Source organism: Podarcis gaigeae (assembly GCF_964106915.1).
Source record: "Podarcis gaigeae genome assembly, chromosome: 3".
NCBI lineage: Eukaryota > Metazoa > Chordata > Lepidosauria > Squamata > Lacertidae > Podarcis > Podarcis gaigeae.
Window position 1 is genome coordinate 16,198,019 of NC_139680.1, and position 21,301 is coordinate 16,219,319.

At 40.1% G+C, this 21,301-nt stretch overlaps 1 protein-coding gene and 1 long non-coding RNA gene across 5 annotated transcripts in view; one reads left to right on the top strand and one right to left on the bottom strand.

Moving 5' to 3' along the window:
- The window catches only part of MACROD2 (mono-ADP ribosylhydrolase 2), a 981,328-nt gene that overhangs the window by 470,866 nt on the left and 489,161 nt on the right, over window positions 1-21,301 (top strand). For all 4 annotated transcript variants that reach the window (XM_083730558.1, XM_083730560.1, XM_083730559.1 and 1 more), the window contains exon 6: window positions 15,093-15,214. In XM_083730558.1, the coding sequence (XP_083586684.1) occupies window positions 15,093-15,214 (122 nt within the window). The remainder of the gene's footprint in view (window positions 1-15,092; window positions 15,215-21,301) is intronic.
- LOC310840809 overlaps window positions 1-21,301 on the bottom strand; it is a 603,259-nt gene that overhangs the window by 413,642 nt on the left and 168,316 nt on the right. The window lies entirely within an intron of this gene.

The window sequence follows — 21,301 nt, forward strand, 5'->3', positions numbered from 1 at the left end:
AAACAAAAAACAAAAACAAAAACTTTACTGTAACAACTAGGTCAGTCAAATGCGATTATTTTGAAGGAAATCACTTGTATTTTACTCCAGCAAAGAAGGCAGGAAAGCTCCCTCCCACTTCTGACACCATTTCTAAAACAGAGCGACTTGTTCTTCGAGTGCATCTTGTACTTACTTGCTCGAGGTTGTGGGTGGTGTGATAGAGGTGGAGCAGTATGAAAGGCACATACCTTTCCAGCTGGTCTCTCAAAGTACTTTTGGGTAAAGTATCTCAGAAGAGGAAGAAGAACTGAGATTTATAGATTAGTGTGGACTGCCACCAGTATAAGATCATAGCTAGTGTCTCTTAATGCCGATTCCTTGTTGTTGTTGTTTAGTCGTTTAGTCGTGTCCAACTCTTCGTGACCCCATGGCCCAGAGCGCACCAGGCACTCCTGTCTTCCACTTCCCCCCTCAGTTTGGTCAAACTCATGCTGGTAGCTTTGAGAACACTGTCCAACCATCTTGTCCTCTGTCGTCCCCTTCTCCTAGTGCCCTCCATCTTTCCCAACATCCGGGTCTTTTCCAAGGAGTCTTCTCTTCTCATGAGGTGGCCAAAGTATTGGAGCCTCAGCTTCAGGATCTGTCCTTCCAGTGAGTACTCAGGGCTGATTTCCTTCAGAATGGATAGGTTTGCAGTCCATGGGACTCTCAAGCATCTCCTCCAGCACCATAATTCAAAAGTATAAATTCTTCGGCGATCAGCCTTCTTTATGGTCCAGCTCTCACTTCCATACATCACTACTGGGAAAACCATAGCTTTAACTATATGGACCTTTGATGGCAAACAGCTTCTAGTTCCCATAACAGTCAAGTGGCTATAAGATGCTTGGAGCCAAACTTCTTTTTTCCTTTAATGGATCAGAGTTCAGTTTCTTCGAATGGGACTTTCACATCTCCTTACTGATTCTGCAACCTCCTATGCCACAGAAAATCTGCTCTGGAATGATAATTACTTGCCTTCTATAGCACTGTTAATCTACTAAAGGGCTGGCGTATAGTGAAAAAAAGGACCACCAAAATAAACTGTGCCACAAAGTGGAGCAGAAACATCTGTATGATATATTGATGGGAGGCTATTGATGGAAGGGGATGGCATGGTGGAAAGTGTCTCCATAGATGATTTACATGGTTACTTATAGAGAATTTGGTCATGGAGACAAAAACAATTTGTTTTGGAACCAGAGCATACTCAACATGTTAATGATTCTAGAGTAGTGGTTCCCAAAATCTTCCCCCCCCCCCCCATGTATTACTTGAAAATTACTGCTGGCCTTGGTGGAACACTTTCCTATACCGATTTTGTTTGGGGGGGTATTATAATTCACATTCCATAGAATTTGAAATGTAATGAAAAAATGGACTACTGCAATGCGCTCTATGTGGGGCTACCATTGAAGGTGACCCAGAAACTACAACTAATTCAGAATGCGGCAGCTAGACTGGTGACTGGGAGCGGCCGCTGAGACCATATAACACCAGTCTTGAAAGACCTACATGGCTCCCAGTACGTTTCTGAGCACAATTCAAAGTGTTGGTGCTGACGTTTAAAGCCCTAAACGGCCTCAGTCCAGTATACCTGAAGGAGCGTCTCCACCTCCATCGTTCTGCCCGGACACTGAGGTCCAGCACTGAGGGCCTTCTGGTGGTTCCCTCGCTGTGAGAAGCCAAGTTACAGGGAACCAGGCAGGGGGCCTTCTCGGTAGTGGCACCCACCCTGTGGAACGCCCTCCCACCAGATGTCAAAGAGAAAAATAACTACCAAACTTCTAGAAGACATCTGAAGGCAGTCCTGTTTAGGGAAGCTTTTAATGTTTAATTGGTTATTGTACTTTAGTGTTTTGTTGGAAGCCGCCCAGAGTGGCTGGGGAAACCCAGCCAGATGGGCGGGGTATAAATAAATTATTATTATTATTATTATTATTATTATTATTATTATTATTATTATTATTATTATTATTTTATATAGTGATAAAAATACAGTTAAAAATCAATATGAATTTTTAATGTGGACATTCTGTGAATGAAGCTTGTGAATCACTGGTGGTCTAAGGACTTCTAGAATACATGGGTAATGTATTTTAAGTGATAGATTTTAAAGCAATTTATCCCAATCAACATAAATATCAATAATACAGTAGTTGGCCGCTGTTTTCTCAGTTGGCCAACTTTCTTTTCATTTCATAAAGTGAACCTTCATATGGGTATTTTTTTAAAAAATATGATGTTCTTTTAAGTTAAACAAACATTCATTTTATCAAGATGCACATGTCATTATGGGCATGCCATGAGCAGTTATTTTGTCAGGATTCATTAGTAATCCCCCCCCCCCCCTTCTGTCAGGAATATCACTGCATTCCTCTTGAACTTTCTTTAATTATTGAGCCTTGACAACTACTCATAGTTTTCACAATCTGTTGTCCTTTAAAGTAATAAATGGCCCAAATTTTCCACACACTAATTAAAATTCCATTTCTCATGAATTTCTTAATCGAGTGCAAGTCATTATGTGCTTTGTTGATTCTTAAGTGCAAAGATAATTGCAATGGGCAGCATGAAAGTGGTTTGATTATTGCCTGTCGACTCTTGTGAATTCTAATAGGTCTAATTGCATAGCATCAATTCATCATCTCAGCATCACTTCTTTTTATTATTAGCTCTCTGAATTGTAATTTGCTCATAAAGAAGTGTTGTAGTATATCAGTGCTGACATGCTACCTGGCCTATTGTAATGTTCAGCCTTTGCCTAATGTTATTGAAAATAAAGGTTTATTATACAGTGCCCTTTTCCTGAAACTAATTTAAAGCTTGGCTTCATGGACAATTTGGTATGTCTATGGTTGAATTTGCATCTGTGATACTTCTTGTAAATGACAGTCCAGACTATTCCCATTAATCAACAAGATAATATGTTTGCTCAGGGGGAAAAAATATATGAAAGAAATCTGTTGCTGCTCACCAACTCATGCAAGATAAAGGTCTAAGACCAGTTTTGAAAACCAGAACATTATTGCTTGTAAAGCAGAAAAAGTACATTGAACGTGTATAAATATCTTGTGTATCAAGCCTTAACACAGTATGAGTTCAGGGGTAGAAGGAAAACAAGACACTACGAATCACCGTCTGATGCATTGTTGGTCTCAGATACTGTCAGGGTACTGTTGGCAACTGCAGCTGATTCCCAGGAAAGGTGTAAGATAGAGAAACAGCAAGCTTTTTCAGTTATGTTTATTAATACAATTTGCGGGGACAAATTCAAGATGCACCGTAATGCCTAACAATGCCCTGAGTGAAGCTCCACCCCCATTCTCCGTAACTTCCATATTCCGCTGCCTCCTCCTGCTGCCTCCAATGGTGGCTGTTATTTTACCGTTGCCTCTGAGTTCTCTTATCTGCTATTCTCAGTTTGGGCGGAAGGTACAGCGACAGCGTCTCATTCAACTGCTGCTCAGGCTCTGCCTGCTGAATGCTGTTTACTTCCTCCTCTCCCATTATTTCTCAACTTTTGCCCTCATCTCCCTCTGAGGTATGCCCTGTGCCAAACCACTCCTGGAGGTCTATGCCATCTGCCCCTTCCTCCTCTCTAGGCAATGCCTGGGGCGGCAATCTCCACCATTCTTCCTCATCTACCTTGTCCCTGACAGATACATATACTGGCAGTTACAAGTAGGGAGCTGTGTCGGTCTGCCGTAGTAGAAACAAAATAAAAAAACTCATTCCAGTAGCACCTTAAAGACCAACTAAGTTTGTTATTGCTATGAGCTTTCGTGTGAAGAAGTGTGCATGCACACGAAAGCTCATACCAATAACAAACTTAGTTGGTCTTTAAGGTGCTACTGGAAGGATTTTTTTTAATTTTGTTTCGACATATATTGGTATCAGCCATGGTAATACAGAGTTGAAACCAATGGCTTCAAGCATGGAATGCTGCTCATACAACCAATCTTTTCCAGTCTCTTTCCTTCCCACTGTGGTCCCCTACTCTGCCATCCCAAGCAAGACCATTTATAGGGGGTTTACAAGACCTACTGAACTGTTGGGACTATGTCACAAATAGTTATTCATTCACAATAAATATTTACTTCAACAGAATCACAGGCAAAGTCACTATGTGTCAATATTTTTCTTTCAAAAAATGGAAGGCCTTACCTGATAATTCCCAGGTTTAGTTACAAAGATTAAATTATGACATTGTGGCAGGTTTGCTAATCTCCAAACCATGCCTTTAAGATTAGTATCGTGCTGCAGGCTCATGTGCTATTGCCTCTCCCTCATGTACAGATTCCATCCTCCCGTTCCTGATTTCGTTGAACCAGAGTTTGCTGGGCGGGTGGATATGATAAATTATGATTGGGGTTAACTAAGATTTGCCTTTAAACCAGGATTACAAAACATGATTTGAAGTCAGTTAACTAATCATGGTTTGGAAACAATCTCTGGTTAGCCCTAACCATAGTTTGTCTGAATTAAATGTCACAACAAACCATGGTAAGATCAAATAGGAAAGCGAGGGGAGGGAATCCCAGCCCGCATTCCCAAACTCTGAAACACTGGAGATTAGATAATTCAGATTTACCAATCAGATAAGCCTTTCATATGGTCAAGAGTGAATCTTGCTTTCTTCCTTACCCACCATGCTCTTGAAGAAGTATGTGAGTTTCAGGAACTCCTGTACACATGAGGGCCTCATGATCTTCCCACCTTTTTAATGTAAAAGAATAGCTTTATTTAGGCCATTGTGTGTATGGGTTTCATCATAGGAAGCTTGTAGCTTGCATGGTAGAGAGGAGGGATGGGCACTTGAGGTTTCCCTGCAGCAGCATTCTCCAACCTGGTGCCCTCCAGATGTTGTTGGACTACAACTCTATCTCTGACCATGGACCATGCTGGCTGGGGCTTTTGGGGACCAGTTGGAGAAGACTGCATTACAGCAACAGACTGACTGAACTGCTGATACGTGATAATGGGGTGCAGTGAAAATGTGGCTTCACTGACTACACAATGTACACTCCTAAGAGCAGGTCAGTTCAAAATTACATGGGAAAGAAATTTTCACATAGTATGTATTACCCTAGTACTTTTCAGCCTTGGGTCTCCAGGTGTCATTTAATTACCTTCATCTCCAGCTTTGTTTGAACTGGATGATGAGAGTTGTAATCCAACAACATCTGGGCATCTAAGGTTGAAGAAGAGTGCCCTAGAATTTAGTGGCACTATATGGTTCAGTGGATGAAGGGAATTATTTTGACAGATCTTGGATTGAAATCCCAGCTCAGCTATAAACCTGTTGGGTGACTATGCATTAGCTACTGCGGTTAAAATGGGAATTATAGGGACTTAGACTTGTCTCAGAGGGCTGTTGTAGGGATAAATGAGGTTCTGATTATACAGAATAGTGTGGCATTAAAATTGCTGTATAAATGATAGATTACGATAGTTGCTGATAATAACCTAAAATAATGGTTGGACTTCTGAAGAAGGGTTCATTTCTCCAGTGCCTTACAGGTTCTGATAAATCCCTGCCTTTGAGAAATTAACTACTAAATATAGAATTCATTTATTTTCCTGTGGGATTTTTCGTAAGTATAAAGGACTACCACATCGCTTTCTTACCGCTTTCCAGCTTTTTCAGTGGAGCTTAAAAATGCATAAAGTAGAAAAAGCGAGTGACGACTTACAAGCAACACGGTCATTTCAGTGTGTGATAAGTTTTCTGGAAACAGATATTTAGAAGAAAGAGAGGCTGCACTTTTAAATATATAATAATATTTGGATAAAGGGAGGCAGTTATCAGTTGATTGACTAATGCACTGTATTGCAACTACTCTCTCTTGGGCTAGTTTGGTGGGGTGGAAGGGAGTATTGAATGGGCAATGCAAAGAGTTTGGGGAACCTGTTCTCCAGATGTTGTATCACAACATCCATCATCTCTGATTATTAGCCCTGTTGTTTGTGGCTGATAGGGGTTGGAAGGCCTATCCCGGGGCTTATAGAACAAAGGTGGGATTTAGTAGGATATGAGGCAAGTCATAGGCACTGAAGGAAAAAAGTGGATGGATATTTCTCTTTCCCATTCCTATAACAGAAATTTATACTAGTGAATGAGGCAAAAAAACCTTGAAACTATGTTCTTCAGAAGCATCTGAGATCCTGCACATATCTTAGAATCCTTCAGGTTTCTTGGAGTATTTTTGTAACACTTTTATGTAGTTTAAAGACCAGGTTGTCTGTGAAAAGAGTTGAGATTAAGCAATGCTCCACACATTAATTCAACTCAATTTCTCTGTATCAGCTGAAATGTACATATTTTTAGTTTAGTGATGGCAAGCAAATCAACTGTATGTTTCAGTGTATCACTAAATGATACTTGGTATTCAGAAAAATGATTGCATCTTAATTTTAAGGCAATATTTTACAGCACAAAAGCCCAACCTCCATTCTGTAAATCTTGCGAACTCAATGTCATTTCAACTTATAAACAGAAATCATCACTCTGATGGCAATGGAAAACAGAAAATTAATCAATTTTATTTCTTTTTAAAAACCAGAAAATAAATTAGATACGGGTGTCAGGGAGTAGTATATGCAGCTGAACTTAATTTAACAAATGTCTGCAGTGCACTAAAAATGCATGGTTTATGTGCAACAATGAGTGTTTTGGAAGCAGAATATTAGGGAAATTAGCATTCTGTATACCAAAGCAGTTCCTACGTATAGCCAGCATAGTAACATTTAATATGTAGAAATATCAAAAGGTAATTCAATTTAACTCCCTGTTACCCTTTCTTTAAGTTAATATGGGTGGGCCTTGTTGCATGAATTGACTGATAAGATTTATAAACATAGCCCTTAGCAATCTCTCTTGTCATTTTATTTTTTTGTTATTCACATCAACATAGTGCAATAGCGCCTTCCTTAAAATTCATACCATTCATGCCATGATTGACAGGGTACAGCTTCATTATGCAGTTTGCTAGATGGACCAATTATGGCTATGAATACACAAATGGGGTGAATGAAAGGAACACGTAATTGATTCTCAGCTTGGTGTGTTAGTTCGTTAACCATTTTAATGCAGTGCACTCCTAAAAAGCACCAAATGAGTGAAAGTTGTTTGTACTTTTTCTGTTTGTTTGAAAATTCATTAATGCTAATACTTTTCCTGAATACTTGGGAAAGTGAAAAACAGAATATTTGTAAATTGCATCAGTGCCCTCCACATTCATTTTGTGTCAGACGTACACTTTTCAATTTATACTTATGTAAACAAAAGTCATTTTTTTTCCCATTGCTGCCATTCCCTTGTCTGCGGCCTATTCTTCCCCTTTGGTAGGAATCATTACCCTCTGTAAACATTTTTCAGAATTTGCTCCCAAAGATTTATTGACTGGTGTAAATAATGAAAAAGCCAAATGCAACAATTCTAATTTGCCTTAAACAACAACAACTCTTATGATGTAATTGATGAGGCAGAATACTATAGACAGTTTCATTTTTCACAGGCCCTCAGGGGACTGCTTCCGAAAAGTTGATTAAATCTGCAAATTGCATTAATTTCCACTGTTGTCTGAGCTGTGACATGAATGTTTTAAATATATGTCATACTCCCAATATGGCTGAGACCATGTGTGCCTCATTTATGCACAGTCAAAATGAAACAAGATATAAGCATTTTCCTGTATAGCCACTCATTTTGGCCTGCAAGCCAGTTTTAAATCTTGCAGCAGTTGGGTTTTTAAGGCTGTTCGGTTTCACAGAAAGCAACAAATGAAACAAAAGGACCCACATTTATTTCTCTTGGATGTAATCATATGTGAGTATTAATATCAGTTTTTTGTCCCCACACCCCTCTTCCAATGTCTCTTTATGCCACATGTGACCAAACTCTTCCTTGCTGTTCCTATATTCAGGCAGATGTTTATCTGCTTCTTCTTTGCCGATCACTCATAGCCAAGTACGATTGTCTTCCATAAACACGGTTTTAATAGGTTTTAATTCCTGCATGTGGCGCAGCTGTGCCATAGAGTGGCTGCAAAATAACACCCTCAGACGATGCTTCTGTGCGCCAGCCATGTTGGCACTCTCTTAGCAAAGTTGGGCCACCAAGTGCTTATCACTGTCGTAGTCTAGAAGGAAGGGACATCCTTCTAGACAAGAATTTCAGTCAGGGCCTGTAACTCTGTTAGGTCAATAGCCTAAATATGAGGCAACGGAAAGTTCAGTCAGCCTAGCAAAGCCTGACCTTAGCTGAGAGGTCTAACCACAAGCAACTAATGCTTTCTTGTACAGATGACGGCCATTTCATGCACGGGTTCTGTTCCTGACCCCAGTGGATGTTGGAGCATGTATAAGCAAGTTCTGCCCCTTTTTTACCCTGCCCCTGTTCTGCACCCCGTTTCATCACCTTCTGGGTCCTCAAGGACTCGCACATTGAGCGGTTGCACGGCAACCGGATGCACCTAAAATGGCTGCCACCATTTTATCTAACAGCGGTCATTTGTATCTAACAAATGACCGCTGTATTCATTCAAGGTAACAGTTCAGATTTACTGAGAACTAAGCTGTCTGCATCCTATCATTTGTATGAAAATACAGCAATATTATATTCATAGCCATTCTTATTTTTTATATTTGTATTACATGTTTAAAATACTTTACCTCTGACCTTTCTTAGATTCTCTGTATTGCTTGATGACCCATTTTGCCCTACAGGCAAGTATGTGGAGAGGGTTAATTGAGAAGTGAATTGACTCACCTTTTTCTTCTCATATGTGATAATTGAGTGTAGCATTGTCTTTTCAGGTGTTTTCTGGTTTTTCCTTTCCCTCTGTATCTGTGTTTTATTTTTCTACGTTTATATTTATTCTTATTTGTTTACACTCAACATTTTAATTGTATTTTATATGTGCTTATTTCAATAACTTTTTTAAAACAAACAAACAAACCTGTGCTAGTTTGTGAAATGCCACCAGGCAATGGAATATGAGATTAAGCTGTAAAGCTAGGGCCCACATCTCACAACTTCTGTTGTTTTGCTTCTCTCTCAGATGTGATTTCCTCTTATCATGAATGAGATTGTCTGAATGACAATCATTTATGTTCATTTATGTTGTTGGTAGTTCTTCCTTCTTGTCAACAAATTTGTTTGTAAAAGTAAAGGTGAGTTACATCCCCATGAGCAGTATGGTTTTCATTCTTTTCTCGGCCTGCTTGCGGACACCTCCCCTCTTTCACAGTAGATATTTATTAAACCTTGAAATTTCAGAACTACAGATCTTCGACAAAGTTAGGGCCATCAATATTGTTGTCTTGTTTTCTTTCTAAGCTTGCAGACAGTGGGCAGTACTGGGAGCATCTTCAAATATTGGCATAATGGAACTGGAGTATTTGGTCCAATGGGGTGCAGTTTCAGCTGTTATGAATGCAGTATTTGTTCAGATTTGCTGGAAATACATTTTTCAAACTAAGATGAACAACTGGAACCTACAACATAGAGTTACAGTGTAGCCTGTTCCTGTTCAGCTGCACTATTTCTCTTGACAGTTGCATCTCCTAGTTTCCCATTCCCTCTTTCCAAGAATCAGCTAGCTTTCTATGACAGTTGAACGTGTTTAGTCCTCACCAGGCTGTTTTCGAACCTTCCCATTAGTGCCTCCCCTCCATACTTCTGTCAATTTTGTAGTTTCTCCAATTCTGCTGATTCCTTGTTTTATGTGGATGGTGCTGTTTGGTCAACATAATGGCTGCTTACCGGGTAATTGGGTGGGTGTGTTTATTTGAATCCTGGCCAATCTGGAATGTATATGCTAACCTTTCCTTCTAGGGCACTGCGTTCATTGCCTTGTCTGTGGTTCAATCATGGTTGTCATTTTCGGAGGAAGAAAGCATTTTTCCTCCAAACAGATTGGCCTTGTCTGGAGGTTTCCCCTTCCCCATAGCAATAGTCGCAACATTGGGGGATAAGGCATTGGGTGGAATCCTTCTAATCTAACATCATGCAGAAGGTGAAGAGATGTGGCAAATGGGCCATAGAGCTTCCTTCAATGGCTTGGGAGGATCATCTATGTAAAGCTGTGGCTTGCGGAGGACGCATTAACTTTGGGCTTGACCATGTCGTGCGGCAGCCCTGTACCAAGGGGCTGTGAGGGATCTACATCCAATACCTAAGCCAGATCCAACCTACAACTGGAATCAATAAAGTTGTGGCCAGTTTTTTAATCCCACTGTGAGTGGGTCCACAACAACTCATACTGCGGAGAATCAGCTCACTATTCATTTCATAGGGCTTGCTAGGCAGTACATTTTTCCTAGCTTTGAGGATGTCCTCTCCCTCATTAGTATAGAGAGTGTTTCAACACTTGTTTACATTCCTTGCTGGCATTGTGATCCTCACAGGTTATCACAAATGGCAGCATGCAGACAGCAGGGGACATGAATACAAACAACAAATACGTGCCATGCTTGATGAACGTCTGAGCCTGCTGCTGTGTGCTGGGATTGTTCTTCCCATTAATTATGCTCTTCTCTCCAAATCAAGATCACTGCACTTTTACTGCTTTATGTTGCACCGTGACTTTAAAGGGGAGAGGGAACTGAGTGTTTCCTTGTGTGTGCCTGTGTGTTCCTTTTGTGTATGAATAATTATGTTGTAGCTGCCTTTCCTATTTAGCCTGGCAATGAGGTCTTTGTAATTTACAAACTCCTTTACTTAGGGGAGTCAGTAGTTCTTGCTTTATCTGTTTCTCTGGCAACAACCTTCCACAGCAAATGGTGAAACATACACTACTGCCTTCTTTGTTCCTTGCTATAAAGATCGAATTTCTCTGGACCATAATATCCCACTGCTAGATTTTCCACTGGTAGCCACAAATAACCATTGCAGTGAAGTAGTGTTGAATTTAGATCTGGCAGTCTTGGGTTCAAATCTCTACTTCAAACACAAAACTTAGATGGTGGCCTTGGATCAGTCACACTCAAGTGTTGTCTACGGTGTGGTCCGTGTATGCTGTCTTGTGCTCTTTGGCAGAACGATTGAATTAAAAATGTATTTACTTAATATTATTTTTAATACACAATACATATTAATGATGGGCTTTCCTTAATTCTGCCTGGATGGGCACTTGGGAGCAAGGTACGCTTTGAGAAAAAAGACTGTCTTGCAGAGCCAACACTGTGCATTTTTAAGATATATTTTCACCTCTCCAATATGGTTTCTAATGAACATATTCATGCACCACCCTGAGAAACGCTTTTATGCCACATATAGTACTCTTACCCCATTTTGAAAAGAATGTATTCTTAAAACACTTTTCATACAGACACTATTATCTAGCATTTTGTTATTTTCTATTCACAGTTCTTTTTTCTTTCTTCACTGGTGTTTGCAATTTTACCTAATTTGTTCTCATTGCCTAATTTTCACCTGTGTTTTAGTCACTTGCCAAGAGCATTATTGGATGCCTTAGATGAAAGTAAAACTAATGCAGCTGCCTGAACTGTTTTCCTTTCCCCTTCTTTCACTTGCTCTCTTTCTCCCTTCCTCTCCACTTTCAATGCTACATTTATTAACCTTTAGCGACAATTTGCTTGTTTCACATGTACGTTAGAACATTTTCTCTTCCCTTGCTAATTGCGTAACTCTTTGTGGGCATTTTACAATTCTCTGACTTTGTGTCAGTGTTCTGTAGAAAGTACTTAAACTTTTCAGGGTTTTAAAATTTGGCTTTAAAAGAGATGTTTGATGCAGCCTTTTCCTTTATAATTCAATGGGAGCCTGGGGATGGACAGCCCCACATCTTTCTAGTCCATGTTTGCCTTGCAGTACATCCTAGGTGACTGCTGTTTCTGAAAAGCATGTTCTCATTCATAGAGAGCATGTGTTGCGGTGGGGTCTGACAGGCCACCCCTCTGTTGCTGGGCAGGTTAGTTTGGATGACATCTGCAGTGATTGGGTGGTTGGGTTGCTGGGCAAATTTTGGTGTTGCCATTTAGGGGGTTAGACCAAAGGTTATAAAATTAAGTCACGCAGCACTGACTGGGCTCTTTTGCTGCATGCATCAGATCACCCTCCCTAATTTAGGGCTCTTGGTTGACCTTGCTATGCCTGTCATGGGGTCGTCTGCTGTTGGGGCAGGGGCCTGGTAGGAATTTTGTCCAATTGGCTGATTGGCTGGTGCCATTTGGTTTTTGCCTACTGAATAGCAAATCGTCACAACTTGTAAGTTTGCGGTTAGGCATTGGTTAAAAAATTGGTTGGTGGAGGGGTAAGGATTGGCGGTGCCTGCCCCTCCAATGCTACTGCTGCAAGGGAATTCCGTTAAAGGAATCCAGGGCTTACCATGCTTTCGTCCATACCCCTGAATGGGGCTTAGGGCCATGCAAGCCCCCCGGGAGCATGCGGGGGGGGGGGTGAGGGTCTGGTGCTTGGCTCCATGTTCTCCCCAATATTGTTTTCCCTTACTGGCTTTTGCTGGAATCCGGAAGTCAGTTCTGTCCTGCGGCGGGGGACAGATAGTCGGAACCAATGCCTAAGGAACCACTCACATTTATGTATTTTAATAAAGTTGGGGCCAAAATTATGCCAAAAACCTTAAACAAAAAATATGTGTGAATTGTGAATTGTTTAGGGGTGGCTTGGGGGTCCTCGACACGAAACAAATGTGGCCCTAGCCTATTGTTCAGTGTGTGGATCTCACCTCTGTCCCAACTTGCTATTTTCCTCTTGCTTTTTTGATATGTGGATGGCCTCGATTTTCTGAAGGTTACACTAGTCTCCTTCACACTGCAAACTATAGGCTCTTAAGACATTCTTGCTGTTTGGATTTTGGGCAGTCTATAAGGGCATATTCCCTGTCCCATTACAGCTCAACACTTGTCTCTAATTGCAAATCTCATTATTACAGTGGAGATTAAGGTTATGTGATGATCACATGCCTGCACTCTCCAAATTTCTTTCTGGTGTTTGGCATATCAGAAATTCCATTTTTTTTTTTTAGCTTAGCTTAGAATATGAACCTGGATGTATGTTAGAAACAGCTGTATTACTAGAGGAATCGCTCTCCAATCCATGGCCCATATTGATGGCACACTCACTGTCAAGGGCTGCTGGCCTGGTTCTGATTGGAAAAACAATAAAACAGTTTGTACCGATTCAAGGACAAATGCAGCAACCTGAACCAGCACACTTCCCGTTGTTGCAGTCTGTTACATCAGTGCAAATGTTTAGTAATTAGTAGCCTTGTTTGCAGCTCTGAAGCCACCATGTAATGTGTGCATATTAATGGAGTGTTTGAACACTGTTAATTATGAATGATGTATTACTTTTGCTGGTCTAGTGCACCAATAAAATGTCAAGCTTGTCTGTTGCAGCACGTTGTGGTGCTGAGTACTTAATGCTGATAAGAAGACCCTACTGCTGTAGCCTACTTGTATGGTATATTCAAGCATTTAGCAGAATTAATAAAATGAAGCTTCTCTGTGTTAGGCATTGAGGGGGGCTGTAACCATAAAAAAACAAAAAAAAATTCACATGCATAGAAATTTGGATTTACACAGTTCACAGAGCAAGCTGTTATGGTCAAATACTGTAAACAGCTGTAATGAAAGGGTTTCCAGAATGAAATGTGGAAACAGATATTTCTCCCTGTGCATTTCCATGTTTATTCCACCGGCAACTGTTCTGAGTTTATTATTGTGCTGCATAAAATACACATGGAATATAATGATTAGCCTAGCTGAAGGGTAAAGCCAATGTCCCTGTTTTGATCACTAGTTGTCATCCTTCTTGTCACCTGCCAAGTGTTAAGTGTCAACTTCAGATTTCAATTTTTGGGAACAGTTTTAACAGGCTTTGCTGTTAAGTAGTGTAGATGTAATAATGAAACCAAATAATGCAGTTTTGTTCCTATAACTAGAGGAAATAACTATGATTAAAAAGGAAAGGTTGATATTTCTCATTTTTTTGGTGCTTCTCAGTGTGATTTTTACAGCAGTTAGAAAGTTTAGCTGTGTAAATCTGGTTTGTGCCAAGCACACAGAATTTACTGAAGGTGTGAATTCCCTAGTGGGAGTTGCCCATTGGCAGTCAATTGAATCTTAACATTTGTTGATCTACAAAGAAAATTGAAGAATTTAAATGTGGTTTCAGTCTGGCAGGCTTGAGAGAGCCTGGGAATATTCTATAATGCTAGGCGGTAAGTTTCAGTGGTAGCCATGTTGTAAAAATTGAAAGTTGTTGGTTATTTTTTTAAGGTTGAGAATAGTGAAAAATCATCCATAATTATGACTGCTGGTACACACTTGTAGAATAAGAGAGGGAGAGGAAGTATCCACTGAAAATATAGTTAATGATAATGGAATTGAAGATGAGAGAGGCCGTGGCTGGAAAGCATATTTGCTTTTGTAGGTATGTTCTAGGTCACCAGAGTCAGACCCAATCTGGCACCATGGCAGGCACAAAACATTCTTCCTTGTATAGCCTTGGACTGGCTCCACATTGGTTTGCTGATAGCACATGCATTGTGTGAAATCTTATTTACCAATTTCACCTCTGGCATGCATGTTCTGATGGGAGATAGGGAAGCACCAATGTGATTAGGGCAAATCACACGTATCTAACAGTCTGAACTTTACCAAGGTAATGTGGAGCTATGTTCTGGCATTTTACAGGTGTCAGCCACAATAACATATGAACTGGGCACAGGAAAGTTAGGGAAGCAGATAAGAATATCGGGAAAAGCCAGTCAGTACAAGGAAGGTCCAGATAAATGAGCAAAATAATGAAAGAGAAATTTGATTATTATGTCATAGCTTAAATGTTTCAGTAAGTACTGTCTGCTAATTTGTGGACATAAAAAAGACAGCCTCATTCTTGCATTGTTCCTGAGTTCTGTTTTAACTTCAATGTCCTTTATAGCTATCATTTATTTGTTTTCTATGCTGTATCAGTGTCTTCTGCCTTAGCCCTATAGATTTAGAAGATCATCTTTTAACATTTTGTATGATCCTATTGAAGATCTGATAACATTAACTTGATTTTTAAATTATTCTTGCAGATGTCATTCATACTGTGGGCCCTATAGCAAGAGGACATATTAGTGATAGCCATAAGGAAGACTTGGCAAATTGCTATAAGTCCTCCCTGAAACTGGCCAAAGAAAACCTCATCAGATCCATTGTAAGTACTTTGCAATATTTATCATTTGTTGTTTGTCTTTGGGAATGATGCACTGAAAGCCTTCCACAAATCTTGAAAACAGTCAATATTTGCTATAAGTGACATTGTAGGAATTAATGGAAGAACATTGCATGTAAAATAAATAAGAGCATTTGAAAGGCCATGACATTCAACACACTGCCCTGCTAAAAATCCAGACCTAAACATATATGCTGCTGAAATTTTGGGTTCATTAACTCTTTATTTAAAAATCCTACTCAAGGATGTTCGTTTCTATTCATGTGCCAAGCATCTCTACCTGCTCTTGTGATTTCTAGCTAGTTTCGTTTGGTACTATCCCTGTTTTTGTGTATGTTGCTACATTATCCCATTGTTGTTTTTATTAACTACCACAAGCTATTGTGATGGACGCTAAAATAATATGTCTTTTAAGATTCTTTCTTTCTTTAAATATAAAATTTTATTTAAAACAAAGATAAAAGAACTACACAGTCAGAGAATCAACTCCAACCACTGGATTTCATTATTAATGACAATTGTTTTCTTCAGACTCAAAGCCAGTGTTTTATATAAAACCATTCCTCTTACTACACTGTCTAAGGCTACAATTCTGTATACTTGAGAGGGAGTAAATCCTACTAATTCAATAGGGCTTACATCTGAGCAAACATATATTGGATTGCACTGTTTGTTCACACATGATTCCAGATAAGAGGATTATATGTAATTATTCTAATCAACAAACTTTTTCCGTATATATATATTTATGTTGAGGGCACTAGCTGTAATATTATTTTTTATGTGGATGCTGACAGCAGTCCGTCATCAGCTTCTGATGAAGGTTTTTGACAAGCAGGTTATTCTTGGATAGTGACACAATGTTCACCTGTTGCACAGATTCTGCATTTGGTAACCTACAATGATGCACACATTTTCAATATATTTTTCTTGTAAACATCCATGTGACCCAGCACTTTCTCAGTGTTAATGAGCAGACTTGGTTTCTGCAAAAACACCAATCAGAAAAGCCCACACCATTCTCTATCATCTCCATGTTGCAGTGGATACCCAAGCTTTTCTACACTGACTTCTTCAGTTTCCAGAGTGGTTTAACAATCAATGCCTCTTCACGGGTCACTCTGAGAATTGTAGCTCTGTGAGGGGCACTAGAAGCTTCCTAACAACTCCCAGAATTCTTAACAAACTACAGCTCCCAGAATTCTTCAGGGGAAGCCATGAACGCTTAAAGTGATATGGTAGTGCTTTACATGCATGGTCTGAATGTGGCCTAGCTCAGTCCCCTGCTTGATTCAGAAAATTCAGAGCTATCTACTGCAATTATTAAGTTTGCAGATGACACCACCATAATGGGTTTAATAACAGGTGGAGACAAATCAGCGTATAGAGGGGAGGTCCAAAAAATATCTGCATGGTGCCTAGGGAACAACTTGCACCTTAATATTAGCAGAACAAAGGAGATGGTGTTGGACTTATGGAGGAAGAGAGGAGAACTAGCCCCGCTGTACATCGGGGAGGGCTGTGTGGAGAGAGTCTCCTCCTTTAAATTCCTAGGAGTTTATCTCAGTGAAGACCTTACTTGGAAAATAAATACAACCCAGGTGCTTAAGAAAGCCCAACAGAGACTCCATATCTCCCAAGTATTGTGGAAGAACAATGTCAATCAACATTTGATGATCTCCTTCTACTGGTCAACAATAGAAAGTGTCCTTTCATACTGCATCACGGTGTGGTACTCTGACATCATCTGGTAGGAAGTGCCTACAGAGGGTGGTGAATACAGCGCAAGATATTATGGGCTGTCCCGTGAATCCGCTGGATGATTCACACCCTGGCCGGCACTTTCTTGATCTCCTGCCCTCAGGCAGAAGATATAGAAGCATGATTAGTTGCACCAACAGGGTAAAGAACAGCTTCTATCTTGGGCTGTTAGGCTGCTGAATGAAAAGATAACAACAGGGCAATTGACTTTCGGGTTTGGTGGGTGTGCGTCAGTAAACGAGGGGAATTAGACTAAGAGAGCTGCGTGGGGGGTGCTCGTGTAATCTCACTGTATACAAGTTGTACAAGTGACAATAAAGTATTTCAGTATTTCAAGTTTAGCATCCATGACAGTTGGTGGTTCAGCCTCTCCAGTGGAGGAGAACCCATCACACCCCCACACTCCCGGTGCAGTTGGTTAACCCTACAGTTAAGAAGATTCTTCTAATGTTCAACTGAAATCTACTCTCTCATTCGATCTATTCCCACCCTTTAGAACTGCAGGGTTTTGCCCTCTTCCATGTGACAGCCCCCAAGAGTGCTATTATGCTCAGTCTTCTCCGGGTCAAATATGACCTGTCCCTTCAACCTTTCTCATAGCATTTGTTTTACATATCCCTGACCATCTTTGTAACAATTTGTGTACATCATCATCCTTTTTAAAAGTGCAGCACCCACAACTGGAGAGGGTACTCCCTTTAGCTTCCCTGCTGTCCACTACATAGAAAGGTCATAGCTTAGCTGTACAGCTTAAACTTTGCATGCAAAAGATTCCATGTTCAATTCCCAGCACCTCCGGGTAGGGCAGGGAGAGATCCGTTGCCTGTGGACAACAGCATAGACAATATTGGCAAGATACTGGTTTGACTCAGTATAAAGGCAGCTTCCCATGTTCCACTAATAGTGAGGAAAAATGGGTAATGGATACAGATGCATACATACCTTGACATGTGTACAGAACATGTTAAAGGACCAGGGATCAGGTCAATGGCAACCTTGCCACTAGGCTGAGTAAGGCAGCTGATTTGGGGGAGTCATAAAAAGGCATCAAATAGTTATTTAAATGTGCTATTATTGTAATTTTACTGCCAGGATTTGGGGGTGGCTCTTTTATATTATCTTAGGTGCCAAAATATGTTGGCTGGCCTTGGTTTTCTATAAGTTGGCACTATTTGCCTAAGGTAGCAAAATACCATTTGTTCACCCTCAGGTCTTCTCCCCTTCTGCCCATTAGACGGCATCCTCTTTAAGTAGCGACTTCATTCTTTTGGTCTGTTGCATCCAGTGTTTGCACCTACAGGGGTGTGCGCACCTGTCCAGAAGATAAACCAGAAGGGCAAATTAGAGAGCTCTGATTTAAAAGACTTCTTTTATATTTGCTGTAACTGCATTTATATTGCCCTAAGTTTTTGTGAGATTTTACTTTTTACTTTGTAAACTGAGAGATAGCTTTGGAAAGAACAGTAGTTTATGAATCTTTAAATGATAAATTGCCTAGTTGGCCACCCGTCTGAATCCATTCAATGAAGAAGCAATACCAGCTGGCAAAACAAATTCATCTGATATTTGCGAGGAACCTCCAAGGACTATGTGGAAATCTGCCATGTAACTGAGGCAATAACTTTAGTGGAGAAGACAACATTATGAATATGTTCACTGCTATTATGGATATGTTCACTGGCCTATTGCATTTAGCATGATTTTAGAATTCATTGAGTGAGTGAGTGAGTGAGATATTATCTGCTCTCTCTCTCTATTTCTTTGTCGGAAGCCTACATTTCTGCTGTACTTGACGAAGTTCATATGGTCCCCTGAACCAGTGCTAATATAGAGAAACTTCTTAGTACATCAAGGCTTTCTTTCCTGTATTCCTCCTTTCAGCCCCTGCATGTGGTTGACAGGTGCTCCAGCCGATGTGTCAACTGAAGCCTGAGGTATTGTTAAACTGAAAATTTGAGAAGTACGCTCACAACAAGGGCTGAACATGAAACAAAAGGGATTATCTAAAATTCACAATGAAAACAGAATATAAAGTTAGCATTGTCTCTCTTTCATCCACAAGGCAGGCATTTGTCAAGACTGTTATGAAAATAGAAAAGTTTTATACACAGAAAATAACTGAGCTGTGAAAAACTGTCAGTCTTTTGTACAATATACGGTGTTAAAAAAATTCTAAGCCTGGTCTTCACCATATTGGATGCAGTGATTTGTAACTCAGCATCTTGGGTTCCTCTGGACCATAAGGATAGAAACTTAAGCACATAGCTAACTCAGTTGTTAGAGCATGAGACTTTTACCTTGTGGTCCCTTCCAACTCTATGATTCTATGAGGACAAGTGACCCCTTCCTGAAAAACGTATTTCCCCCAATGCATGCAAGTCAGATGCATTCAAGTCAAATGCAAGTTACACATGCAAGTCAAAATGTGTTCTTTTATAAACCACTCTACCTCTTACATGCCATTGTAACTAAAATTTCCATTATGCTGGCTGGGTTGGATGGGTGTTGTAGGGCACAAGGTTTCCCAAGGATGCCTTGTATGGCTAAGGACTTTACCCATGTCTCACATTACGTCTAAATAGATCTTGACATTAAGCAGAGAGCAGGAAAAACAGGATAGTTATGTTCTTCCTTCACCATCATCAACAAAGCAGGAATGATAGCTACAGCCACTTAATAGCTGCTGACAGCGTAACTGATAGGGTTTTAAGTTGGGTTCCTTTTTTGTTTGTGTAAAGAGCACATTAAGATAATTTCTAATGTATTCTGTGTTATTGCAGATAGTTTCTACCTTAATGTTCATGAGAGCACTAGCTTGAAATTTTAATATTTGTACTGAACATTGTATGATCTCTCTGTGATGCTTTGCAATTATTAAGCCAGCTGAAAATGAGGTGGTGTATGGTGACAGGGTCCTTCACTATATTCGTTTGCCACCTCAATTGTTCGCCACTCAAATGAGTCTGCATTCTTACATTTTAATTCCCTTGTAGTCTCGAATTACATTATGGAACTGTCAAGTAAATTATATTTTCTTATACAGTTCCTCAGCTGAGAACGTTGCCATAGTAATGAGTTTCTAATCTAAAAAGCCTACAAGTCGGCTTTATTCTGTCACCTGACTTTTTTTGATGGAAACTTCCATCCGTCCTTCATGAGATTCACTTTGAAGGGAGCTGCCTCAGCTTCATATTCACCAGCTCTTGGGAGTATTTGCATGGAGACATGTTAGATCTTTATCCATATTCTCATTGATCTTGCATTCTAAAATATTTATCTTGCAGCCCGATCCCCAGGACATTTATTTGGAAGTCCCAGTGAGCCCCATAGGACCTACTTGCTATTAGGTTGATTCAGAATTGCAGTCTTAATTTCTCAGTCTTCCCCTTAAATATTTGTTGGCTGGGGGGACCCCATTTCAGATATCAGCAAGATGTGAGGTTTTAGCAGTGATGACAGTTGTAATTAACGCCGCTGCAATACGTTTATATCTGATGACACTGTAGCAGCTGGTAGATTAATATCCAGGTTTGGTTGGGGTTTTTGGGGTGGGTGTGAATTGTGATGAGGAAAATAGAACTCTGGCAGTGGAGTTGAGGTTCCTGACAGTGAGTTTTCTTTGATGTCTTGAGATGGAATATTTATGAGGGTTCTAACAAGATAGACAGTAACAACATGTCTTTCCTATTATGTTTGTACAGAGGACTTTTATACCATAATTCCCAGTTGTTCACTCTTACATTCTCTAGACATGAAAACAGAATTATGAAGCCCCATTGTTTGTGATGCAAGTTGGTTGGTATCCATTCCTCCATTATGGTTGAGGAGGTGGTGGGACTTTACATTTAGTTCATTGGAAGCAACTTACGCCACCTCTTTGCTGGCATAACATTATGCCATCACTAAGAGTGAGATGGAGATCTGAGGGTCACAACCCTAATAATCCAACTTTTGGCTCTTGGTTCATGTCGTTGCACCAGTTTCATGGTTCCACTAGGATAAACGTGATGCTACAATGACATAGATCCATGACACTGCAGACATGGAATCTACTAGCTAATATAACTTGAGCATGGGATTTTGCATTAGTAATAGTGCAACAAATTGGACTATAAAACCATGATCTGCATTACAAAAAGATGTTCATGCTGCTACATAAGAAGCAAGGTCTTTGAGTCAGTCATTAGTGTTACTATATTCTAATGCCTTATGCTGCCATAGACTCCCATTGTAGCCAAGAGAGCTCTCAAATCTGTCAAACAAGCCAGTGAATGTTCAGCTGATGCTGAACAAATGTCTGCTACTTAC